This window comes from Solanum tuberosum, unplaced genomic scaffold (genome assembly GCF_000226075.1).
Source record: "Solanum tuberosum cultivar DM 1-3 516 R44 unplaced genomic scaffold, SolTub_3.0 scf00072, whole genome shotgun sequence".
In the NCBI taxonomy this organism is placed as follows: Eukaryota; Viridiplantae; Streptophyta; class Magnoliopsida; order Solanales; family Solanaceae; genus Solanum; species Solanum tuberosum.
This window is the reverse complement of record NW_006238999.1, coordinates 1,921,965-1,934,809: the sequence shown is the minus strand read 5'-3', so window position 1 is coordinate 1,934,809 and position 12,845 is coordinate 1,921,965. Positions and strand designations below refer to the sequence as shown.

The 12,845-nt window shown below is 32.5% G+C and overlaps 1 protein-coding gene across 1 annotated transcript; it reads right to left on the bottom strand.

The window, feature by feature from the left end:
* Positions 1–7,481: 7,481 nt before the first annotated feature.
* LOC102584827 (telomere repeat-binding protein 3) lies at positions 7,482–12,811 on the bottom strand. The gene is made up of 10 exons (XM_006345908.2): positions 12,625–12,811; positions 11,487–11,633; positions 10,560–11,391; positions 10,246–10,455; positions 10,092–10,142; positions 9,907–9,986; positions 9,315–9,556; positions 8,856–9,179; positions 8,698–8,761; positions 7,482–8,043 (listed from the first exon to the last, which is right to left on the bottom strand). The coding sequence occupies exons 2-10, from the start codon at positions 11,565–11,567 to the stop codon at positions 7,858–7,860; spliced, it is 2,070 nt and encodes a 689-aa protein (XP_006345970.1). The 5' UTR covers positions 11,568–11,633; positions 12,625–12,811; the 3' UTR covers positions 7,482–7,857.
* Positions 12,812–12,845: the final 34 nt, after the last annotated feature.

The window sequence follows — 12,845 nt, the reverse complement described above, 5'->3', positions numbered from 1 at the left end:
AGAAATACAATTTCATTTTGTTCATGTGGCCCTTGTTCCTCAAAGGTCCATACCCCATTACACACTTGTTGTTTGGGTACAACATGAATGTCTTTGTTGTTCTTGTCTTCTACTTCTTCTTCTTCACTTCTTGGCTCATGTATCATTGATTTTGCATGATGTTCATGTTATTGCATGGCTAGTCCTTTGATTTCGTCCAGCGATGACTGAGTCAGAAATTCTAACAAGAAAATTTGAAAATAAAATGTTAAAAGAGTAACATAATTGAAATTCTACCATAAGTTTTGACTTTGTGTTAAAAGGAAATTCAACAATTTATATTAGCTCTATGTTATTTTATGTGATTTTCTTTCTTCTTTAATTATAGTTGTTTTAAACGAAGGATATTTTTTTTTTTATATTTTGAAATAGTTTTAACTTTAGAATTTTCATTTGGTCCTTTTAATGACTTAATTTTATAATTAAATAAATATCATGACATGTTTAAGATTAAAAGTTTCAAAAAGAATTTATTTATTTTTTCTTAAAATTATTACTCACTCGAGCACCTTCACATGAAATGAAATAGATGAGATCATATATAAATAAGATATATTGATTTACCTAGATCATCAATATAATTTTTCGTCAACAAGGATTCAATTGAACTCCCTTCTTCGGACGACATAGCTCCATCCTTGCCTCTTAGACATGAGAAGTTGGTTTCTCGATTAGAACCTTGATCAACAGAATAATTTTCCATTAACGGGTATTCAATTGAACTCCCTTCTTCAGACCACATAGCGGGGTCTTCAAGATATGAGGAGTTGGTTTCTCGGTTACATACTATATCAACGATATAACTTTCTAACAAAAAAGATTCAATTGAACTCTCTTCAAACCAGTTATGACATGCGGAGTTGGTTTCTATATTTTCTAGCAAAAGAGATTCAAATGAAACCCCTTCCTCAGACCACGTAGCGCCGTCCTTGCCTTCAAGACATGAGAAGTTGGTTTCTTGATTAGAACCTATGTCAACGACATAATTTTCCACCAAAAGGGATTCAATTGAATTCTCTTCAGACCACGTAGCATTGCTCATGCCTCTAGAACATGAGGAGTTGGTTTCTATATCTTCCGACAAAAGGGATTCAATTAAACCCACTCCCAACCACGTAGCATCGTCCTTGTCTCTAGGACATAAGGAGTTGGATTTTCGAAGGGAACCTATATCAACATTATAATTTTTCGGTAAAAGAGATTCAATTGAATTCCCTTCGGACCACATAGCTTCGTCCTTGCTTCCAAGACATGATGAGTCACTTTTCCGAGTGGAACCTCTATCAACAACAATATTATCTTCCGGCAAAAGAGATTCAATTGATCTCCCTTCAGACAACGTAGTATCTCCCCGGCTATCATCACATAACGAGGAGTTGTTTTTTCGAGGGGAACCTATATCATCAACTATATTCTTTTCGGGTAAAAAAGATTCAATTGAACCCCCTTCTGACCCTATAGTTGTGCCTTGTTTTATCGAGGATTCGCCACAACTGCCATCAACCACAATTTTCGGTACATTTGCAGTGGTTTTAATAAGCTCTTTGAGATTTCTAAAGGTGTAAATTCTCCTACGTAAGTTGGAATTCCAATAGTTCTTTATATCATTATCTGTTCGTCCAGACAAAAGTTGGGCTATCGAAGACCACCTGTAACACATAATATGAAAACGATCATGAAAAGTTTGACAATGTTTAACCAAATACCATATATATCAGTCTTTTTGAAACATATTAAAAATGTACATCTTAATTTCGAATAATATAATTCAAAATGTCAATAACAATTCTTTAAAAACATGAAATCCCCTAATTATTGTACATCATGCATCAATATTGGAATATATATTTCAATCAATAGTTTACTAGTTAATTAATACACTAGTTTTCTTTCGAACCAAAAAGAAAAGATTATATATATATATCACAAAAATAAAAGTGGGTAGATAAAATGTTGTACATATACAATCAGTCCTCTCTATAATAAATATGATTAAGTTTTTTTTGATCGGATTTTTTTTATATCATGTTATATTATATGTTTTTATAGCAATATTTTGTTATAGCAGTCAAAATACATCCAAACAAACGTCGTCATTTAAAAAAGTTTGTCTAATTTTTTTTAAGAAAATAGAAATAAAAAACAACCTATTTCCCAAGGTGCTATGCAATTTGACAATGATTTCATCTTCTTCTGCAGTAAATTTGCCTCTCTTCAAATTTGGTCTCAAATAATTTGTCCATCTTAATCTGCAACTCTTTCCACATCTTGATAAACCTTCATTTAGTCATGTAAAAATACTTGCATTAATTACAATAATTAGTAATTAATCATAATATATATTAATTAATGTAACACACTAGAAAAATAAACAAACTCTCATCTTTATGAGCTATTGTTGATCAAGCAAAACAAAATGTAATTATATAAAAAATATTTTAAAGAAATTAATCTATAAATTTCTTTCTAGCTAGACACTCTTTATATTTTATACTTTAGTAGAGATATCTAACTGGTTCGAAAAGTAAACAAATCAGTCAATAACATGATCTTTTTCAAAATAGATTTTTTTTTACTTCCAAAATATTGTAAAATAGCAAGAAAGATAGTCAGTCCTCTTAAGCTAGCTGCTAATAGTATTGGCATAAAAAAATGTGATAAAGATGAAAAAAAAACTCCTTAAAAAACACGAGTGACATTCCTCCTTAATCAAGGGTCTCAAATTTGAATCCTACTGGATACAAAGTTGTTGTTTTTTAATTAATTACCAGCATTTTTGGGAAGAGACCTCCATGAACCTTCTCCATTAACTTGAATATACTTCACTAATAATTCATCTTCTTCATCTGTCCATTTTCCTTTTTTTAGCCCAAAATTTTCACAACAAGGTGCCTTCACCATTTCCTTTTTTTTTTTTTTTTTGTATATATTCAAAAATTTAAAGGTATAGATTGGGAGTGGATTTATAAAGAGATATTTGTGGTGGGGTAGGCCCGGGGCGGATCTACAATATCAATTATTTATCGATATATTCAATCTATTAGCTTTATTTGCATGTACTATAAATAAATAATTTATTTCGAATTCAGTAAGTAAAAAGGATAATAAGTTTAGAATTAGTGAACTTAAAATTTTGATGACGAGATTTTCATGTGATCGAGGGCCTTTATAACCATAAACTTAACTTATAATATACACCGTCAGTATAAAAAAAATTAATCCATATGAATTTTAGCATGTAAGAAAGTTTCATGCCTTATTATTAATGTTACGTATTTAATAATTGGAAAATATCTCAATATATGATACTGTAATTAATAAATTCAAATTACATGAACTTAAATTAAATTTTGAATTCGCACAAGACAACTAACAACAATAATAACATACCAAACGTAATATTATAAATAGAGTTAGAAGTGGATAGTATATACATAGATCTTACTCATACCTTAAAAGATAGAAATGTTGGTTTCAATTGACTATCGACTTAATAATTATCCCACGAGACAAGCAAGTTTTTTTTTTAAAAAAAGCAAATAACCTTCAAAGTCATGATTATGACCACCAAAGAATATGGTGCAGTTGATGAAGTTTCTCATCTCTTAATCAAAGATCTCGAATTCGAGTTTGAATATGAAAAAATTCTTTATAAAAAGCGTTTCCTCGAAATAGGGACTTACATGCCACGAATTTAAAATAATTGAATGTCGATATCAAACACTAAATAAATGAAAAAAAGAAAGAAAAGAATTCATTATTGTGAATCACTCCTCAAGAAGGCTACAATTATGAACACTTTTTCATTGCAGATTTTGTCACTACAATATGGCTATTGATCATAAATACGTTCTAAATAATAATGGTTAAAATGTGTACTTTATAATATAGAAAAATTGACACGTGTAACCCTAGTTGAGCTTGCATAATTTATGTCTAGTTATTTCAAGACAAGTGACTTAATTCAGAAAGGAATTTGTGTCCATTTGATAATAACATAAACCTGTCGATCAAGCTCAATTGATATTTATATATATATTTTAATTTTGGATGTATACGTATATATTTAAATTTGTATAAAATTAAATAACTATAAATATTTGCATCCTATCGGGCATTTTACGTGTCGATCAATTTGTGCGAGATGACATCACGTAGAATGTGTGTATCTATTTATTCAATTTTATATAAATTTAAGTGACTATTTATACATATATAAAATTAGAAGATATAAATATCGATTACGTATTGTACCAGAATATATGGACCACATAATTTAGTTATCTATGTTTTGGTTTGGTAACAAGGATATTCTTTTGAACAAAAAATTATATTAAAAGAAAAAAACGTCTAGACCGTTATATGTCGTCGGTTTGGTAATAAGTAGTGCGGGTACAATTTTGTTCCTCTCTTCATTCTTCTCTCTAAATTTCCCTGTAATTCAAAAGTCGTTAGTGACGTATTTGAACTTGATCTCCATAAAAGGATTTGCGGATCTTCTTGAAGTATTTGATTATCAAGAATAGTTTGGCCTATTTTTATCTCTTTATAAATATCTCAAGAGTTTAGGGGATATTCGAGATCACTTTTTGATGTTTTCATGATTTCTTTGTGAATATCCAAGAATTTATGAGATATTCAAGATGCCGTACGTCATATTGAATATTAAAATAAAATAAATGGAAGTTTAATTTGTATAAATGATTTATAATTGAGTTAAGCAATATATATCGTTATTAGGTTAAAAATATACATATGTTTGTCATAAATTTTAAAGTGATAAAAATTAAGCAATCACAAAAAAAAACCATAATTTTATTGATAAACATTGTGATTTGTGGGTACAAAAATGTTTATCTATGTTAAAAATATACATTTGTTTGACATAAATTTTAAAGTGATAAAAATTAAGCAATCACCAAAAAAAAACATAATTTTATTTATAAACATTGTGATTTGTGGGTAAAAAAATGTTTTATCTCTTGATTGTTTTTTCTTAAGATTTCTCCGTGATTCGAGAGCTGTTAGTGGCGTATTTCTTAAACTAGAATAATATGGACCTTCATTTGATCTCCACTGATATTTATGAATATTTCATTAACTCATGAAATTTTCGAGACTTCTTTTTAAGAGAATATATTACACTTAATATAGACATGAAGTATAATTTAAAATAGGGTTTTTGGAGACTATTCTATTTTAAATTATACATAAATTAACATATTCTTATTTTTAAGAATGGAGATAAATTTTGTAGCTCTAAATCATTGATGATCAAATCTTCAACTAAATAACTCTAAATAATTTTAACACTCTTTCAAAATTTAAATAATTTTAATTTATTCAGACTCGTAAATAAATTAAATTGTAAAATAATAAATGCACTTAATAAGTTGTTGTTTGAATCATTTAAATTAAGACCTAATGTCGTAGAACAAAAGTTTTAAAAGGAAAATCAGATCTGAGATTTAAAATTAAAAGGAAATATTAATAACACTGACAGACAGTTTTCCAAGCTATCAATATAGATTATTTTTTACCGTCATTAATCAGAGGTTTCAAATTTTATTTCTAAATATATAAACAATTTGAAAGCGGCGTTCTCAAAATGAGTCAGTACACGAATTTGAATTAGTCAAGGTCTAATATGAACGTCAAATGAAAAAAATAAAAAAATCAGACTATTAAATGACTTCACGCACTGGCGAATCTAGATTTTTCATTTAGAAAATTCGAAAAATAAAAATGTAGAGCCTAAGATTTGAACTCCTAAACTACTAAATCAACCTTACATATTTCGGAGATTCAAAAATCTATATATACGATGAAACTTTTTGTCGACAAGATCAGATGAACACTCCCCCGACCCTCTAGATCCGCCCCTATCACGTGTCAGTAAGGGTGAACACTTGCATGTGCATGGAGCTGTTGTTCTCTGTAACTAATTACTTTATACTATAAATAACTTAATTAAGTAAAAGCTACTAAGCTAGTTGTAACAACCAGTCTGTCTGTTTGGATGTATTGTAATTAATTGTAAGACTAAAATTAAGGTATCCTATTAATTTGGGACCAAACTAATGATACCACGTGCATCTAGCTAACTAGTGAGCAATAATAAACATTGAATATATATATATATAGCGGCGTAGCTATACTCATGTCGGGGTGTCCAATTAGACAATCTTCGTCGAAAATTTATATTGTATATACAAGTAAGAAGATAAATAAAATGATTAAATAACATATTCCGGACAGTGGACACCCTTGACACAACAATATGATGTAACTCAATGGTTTCAAACGCATTGAAAGAGACACCCAAACTTAAAATATTCGTGTGTTCGAACCTCACTAGTAGCAAATTTTTTCACTTTTTAAGAAGAACAAGCTCACTTTAACACCCAGACCTTGAACCATAAAAGAAGTCGTGACAAAATACTATGAACAACCCGACAAATCATCCTAACAACAGTAATCAAAGTAACAGACAACTATTAATAATACGACTATAATACAGAAATATAAGTGATACAACACTTAACTATCTAACTAATGACCCGATTCCCACCCCAACCCACACCCCACCCCACCCAAAAAAAAGGCAAAAAAATGAGTTGCTTATCTTTAGAGTAAGTCATAAATCTCACATGGCGTAACGTGTTGTTTGGCTTTCCCATTGGATATATTAAATTAAATTAAGGGGGAAAAGGAATATATATATGTATATATAATATTTCACCGACAACTATTATATTATATTCCTCAAAATCATGTGTGGATATTGAATTCCCTATCCTTTTCATTATCCTCTTTCTTATTTATTTATTCATTTTATATTAATTAATTGATTTTCTAGTTTCATTTTTTTCCTCTTCTTGTAAGAAAAAAACAATATGTGAAAACCATGAGGGGTGGAATAGGGGCGGAGTTAGAGAGCCGAAATTAGTGTTCATCGTTGAAAAATGACATTATATTGTAAGTATTCTATTTTGCATAAATTCATGCAAGTAATGATATCTTTTGTGAAAATTATGTATCTGCCTGCCACTATAGCTTGAGAGGGCTTGGGCATAGTCCGATAATAGTAAGAAGTTTATCCAAACCCTTTTTTGGTAAAAAATTTACACGATATACAAGGTTAAAATTATGAATCTTCTGGACTTATTCATGCATTTACGTCTTTTTAAACCTTCTTAGTGAAAACATTTTTAACTACACTGCGCTACACTTTGGTACAAAAATCTTTGTTAGTGAAGTCATTCACCTCAACTTCATCTGAAGTTAATTTTTCCACTAGTCCATTTTGAGATATCGGATGTATAAAGAATAAAAGATAGTCTGATGCACTAAACTTTGAATATGAGGGGATCGAAGAATAATAGAAGAATGGAGTCGCATCGACTCTATTGTACGCAATATTATCTTACATAGATACATACTTAATAACAAAACACTTGAAATGAGATTCAACTAAATATCAGGATAGTTGCTTACAATGGTGAAATTACACTAGAAAATCAATTGGAACTACTACTAATGTACATATTTAATACATTTGATTCTTTCCATAACCCTAATAATACCAAATGAAAGAACCAACAGAAACAAAATAAACCCTAGAGAGACATGTGCTGCTTACACAGCTTTATTCCTGAGCAATTTACAAAGTCACAACTGTTGTAAGGCAACAAATCAGTGAGTCTAACCGAGTTGACGAGAAACAGAACGAATCTTTTTTTACAGTTTCCTCGTCGTGCTCTTCGTGTTACCTAATATAATAGTTTCTTTACATCATTGACAATTCGACGAATTCCTTCAAGCGCCAACTTTCAGTGCTTTTGCATCTGGAGTTTTCAGAGGTTCAGCATGATGTTTCCCCTGTTGTTGAGACCAGTAGGCATGGGCAGCTAAGACTCTGTCCAGAAGTTCCTGGGGAACAGGCTCGCCTCTTCGTTGTTGCGGGGCAATGCTTGCTGTATGTACTAATGTCTTCCATTTATCCTAATATAAACAAAGCACCACACATCACATGGATGATGGGAACAATCATTAGCATTTGCTAAATAAAGATTAAAAAATTAGTGAGATCTATGCTCTTATCTAGAACAACTCATATGTTCCCCCTTTTGCTTTCTAGGCAATCATTCAGAGCTGTCATTAGATTCATTAAGCCATTATAATACAATTTACAATATAATAAAACTGTGGATTGTCAAAATATGGAAAGCATCTTGTCATATGACGAGAGCTTTTCTCGTGTTACTAAATATTCCTTCCATTTTATTTATATAGCGGTATTTTATAGTCTTAAACATGTCATCACATATATGGCTTTAAGAGCATATCTTTTAAGGATAAAATGGAAATTTTAAAGTTCCTGAGTTTCAAAATATAGAAAAGTAACATTCTTTTTGGACAAACTAAAAAGAATTCAGTGCCTTAAAATTGAAACAGAGGAAGTATCTAAGACGTGGAATGCGAAGTCCAAATGATAATGAAACCATGACCATTATTTGCTAAGAACATTATGTGATAACATCAAGGATGTAAAAAAACTAATTTTCTCAAGAACTGGCATAATGCATGCAAAAGGAACACAAGTTCTTGCTACATTAGAATTTCAGAAACAATAATGACACCAATAAAATGACTAACCTTCAAGTCGACGTAGGTTCGGTGATCAGCATTATCAAAAGCACGCATTTTAACATCACGCCACCTGCATTATCAGAAATTGATTAGAAATGCAGTTCTCTAGTGGACAACAAACTCTAAACTGTTTTGCTTGCAAGGAGGATCTAAAGTTCTCATACCTTCCAGTTCCAAGATGCTCCACAGCTTCAACTAGTGCCTCTACTTCTGCAACTGAGAATGGTCTCCGTATTCTACGTTGTGAAAGTTCAGAACGTTTACTTTTTTGGTTCAGCGGAACCATAGCAAGTGCCTCTGCATTAACTGAAGGAACTATCACCAAGGCTCTAGAATCTGGAATAGATACATCAGTTGATGAATCAATAGGATTTGTAGGAGATAGCTCTGATGGATGGTTATTCTCGTTGTACTTGCACATCTCAGTCTCTAGAGGGTCTGCTGAAGCGTTGTGAATCCCCAATTCCAATATAGGACTAGGTCGCCGCCTGAGCATAAATATAACTAATTAGTCTAAACCTAGTCAATTTCCTAAATGGTAGGCAAAAAAAATTTGCAACTAGAATTTCTTTCCAGAGCAACACTATGCAAAAACATAGGAGTGCTAAACTCTTCGATCATACCTTGTTAGTTCCTGATCTGCAGCATATGTTGATGAAGCCAGAAGTTTATTAGGAGATGATGATGGAGAAACTTGGGTGAATCTAGGCTCCAAAGTGAAACCCAAATTATCGAGGTTGCCGTTCTGGGAAATGCCAGCCTGCTCCAGTGTTCTATTGTCATCTCTGACCTTCTTTCCCTGGAGAACCACCCCAACCCGTAATCCACTTTCCAGTATAGCGGTAACTGCCTCCATAACCGTTCTCTGCATAAGAAAATTAGCATTTATCTTAGAGAACTTCCAATTCTACAACAGATAAAACTTTCTAACATCACCACAAATCAATTTAGTTACAACTGCCAACATTATCATTCCTTAATTTAATGCAAGCTTTCTGCATATCAGAGAATTCTTAATTAAGCGACTTTAGAGAGATATTAAATGACGAGAAAGATTAAATGAATAACTGTATTGACTGACAGATGCAGCAAGAACAATAATTTTCAACATTCAGCACAAGCATAAATCGTCAACTGAAGTTCCTTAGTCAACCTAGGGAGGTGGGGGATTATTGTATACAACAGAGCAGGAGGAAAAGAGGACACCCTGAATACCTTCAGCGAGCCAACTGTTGCAGTTTCAGGAACCTCTATGTAAAGCTCTGGCACCTTGAAGGACTTGATGCTAAATTTTACTGAAAGGATAAATTGGACTCAAGTTAGAAGTTTTATAGAAGATAAAAAAGCATGGTATCAAAGAGGGAAAATTGAAAAAACAAATGAAATCCAAAATCTCTTACCATTAGGGTCCTTTTTGTGATGATTGTTAACTGGAGCTGGATCAGTAGTTCCTGTAAAGCAATACGGAATATTACTTAGTATGACTACATAAACCACCAGGACCTTCAATTTCAATTTCAATTTCAATTTCAAGATCAATAGTAAAGTATTGACCTCTCGGTGGGATGGCATGGGAGGTATTAATGTCTCGTTTGATTTCCTTGTCAGGTGAATTTGTCACGCTTTCACTACTGGCCTCCTGGTAATATGCAACAGCAAAGCCATGGTTGCTCAATTTCCGTCTCTTGGAAGGAACTTCAAGTTGGCATCTCTTGCGTGCACGTACACTTTTCCTACTGAGGTAAAAGGACTCCACTCCACCATCTAAACCACCAAATCCATGTAGTTAGAAAATAACATGAAGTGACAATAGAAACATGTATAAGAAAAGCTTAATTATCAGAGGTGTCAGGTATATCCTAACTTACTTGTGTAAGATCGCTCATATTCCTTCAACTTAGGAGCTGCTTTCCAGTGTCGAGATTTCAGCATCTTCCTTATTCTTCTGTATCCAAGTCGTGATGTCGTCCTAAAGGCCCTTAACTTGGTGCTATATCTATAGCAGTCAAAAGAATTTTCGTCATCATCTCTAATACCTAACTTTACACTGTTCCTGTGCTTTACAAAAGAAGCACTAGGAACCGAATCCCTGTACAAGGGTAACTGTACACTACCGTCTGAGTTAAACAAACCACTGTTATTAACACATTCTTCGATTGGATTCTTTACACTACAAGTGTTAGTCACAGTTACGTCCTCTATCTGCTTGCTGTCATCATCTAAGTGCTTTTGAATTCCTGTCCTGATTTTACCATCACATGGATCTTCAAGACTAGAGGATCCACCTTCAATTTTGGGGTGGAATTTTCCATCAGGTATATTGACCTCCTTGCAGTTTTCCAACTTCAAGTCAGCGTCAGAGCCTATAACAATAGAAGTATGCTCCAAGAAATAATTATTTTCTGCATGATGAGGCTTATCGAAACCATGTTTCAAATTCTGATCTTGGGCTGCAGTTTCGGGTATATAATCGCTTTCTACACAACTCCCCTGGTCGAGGTACTCTGATTTCACAGCTTTACCTTCTTCCACTTGTTCACTTTTAATACCATCCCTGCCATCAGCAATTTCATTTTTCCCTTCTGCTGCATTACTGGAAGTAGAGCTTTCGCTCTCCAGTAAAAGCTTCCCGGCAACAGCCGCCAATAATTCAAATGCACAAATTTGATCATCATCCAATTTTTTACAGGAACGTCTCCTCTGAAATGATTCAGAATCGCAGACGATATTTAGAAAAGTATATAAATACAAGACTTGTAAAAGATCAGACAATTTAACAATTTCAGCATCCTTACTCTAACTGATCTAGGAGCTTTAGGTATAACTGGAACTTGAAAGCCATTGAAACCAAAATCTAACTTCTTCTTATACACCATATCTTCAGAAGCATGCCAACAAGTGATCACCCAATGCAATAAACCAATGTCACTAATTTCACCGATCTACACCAAAAAAAAACAGTTTTTTATCAATCATACCATAAAAGCATTGACCAAAGACAGGATATACATCACTCCAATGTTCAAAAGTTAAGAACTTCAAGTGACTACAAATACAAAGGCACATAAAAAATGCAATATCATTACATAAAGCAAACATATTTTTCACATAAGCCGAGTGTCTATCGAACACAGTCTCTCTACCCCACAAAGGAAGGAGTAAGGTCTGCGTACCTCCTATGCCTCCCCAAACCCCGCTTGTGGGATTACACCAGATACATTGTTGTATTTTCCCAATGCACTTAGCTGATCCACAAATACAAGGAAACCATACATCTAAACGAACATCAATATATGCAGAATTCGAGATCCTTCCACTAGCCACGAGTATATATATGCTAAAATGCTTACTATACAACTCAAAAAAGATCAACCACTGTTCTTCAAGAAGTAATCAGCACTACAAAAATGCAACAACAAAAAAAAACCAAAACTTTCAACAGAACACTGAAGAAAAACCTCCCATTTTATATAAGAGATCCATCTCTACAGACCCAAATTCCAATCAGGCAACAATTCAGAAAGAAAACACAATTTCTTTCCCAGTTTCAAAATTTTGACTTTTAATCCAACCAACAAAACTACACCTCAATCAAAACTAACAATCAGCAATATCCATTCTACTTCATTTTCGATTCACCGATAATAACTATAAAATCAAACCCAGTTCCAATTCTCACCCAAATTCAATAATTTCAACAATTTTCGCTTAAAAACATCAAATTCCACACAATCAAACTGAAAACCGAACAAAATTCAGCAAATCCGATCAGATCTCCCCGTGATCAACCTGAATTTTCACCGGAAAACTAAACTAATCTCCATCACCATAAAAACCCATCAAACCCTTGTTGAAAACAACACAAAAAACTGCATCTAACAAAATTTCAAAAAAAATCCAAAAAACAGAGCATAAAAAACCAAAAAAAATTACCTGAGAAGAAATCTATGTATTATGTATGAGAATTATGAATTTTCAAGCCATGAAAAAAAATGCTAAAAAGTAAGAAGAAGAATTTGTACTTGTTTGTTACAACACTTTTTATTTACTTTTTTTGTTGGGTAAGTGAAATTGTGGACAGGATTGAAAAACCTCTGGGTTTGGTAAAACCCCCCTTCTCTCTTCTCTCTCTTTTGTACTATTTCTCTTCCTCC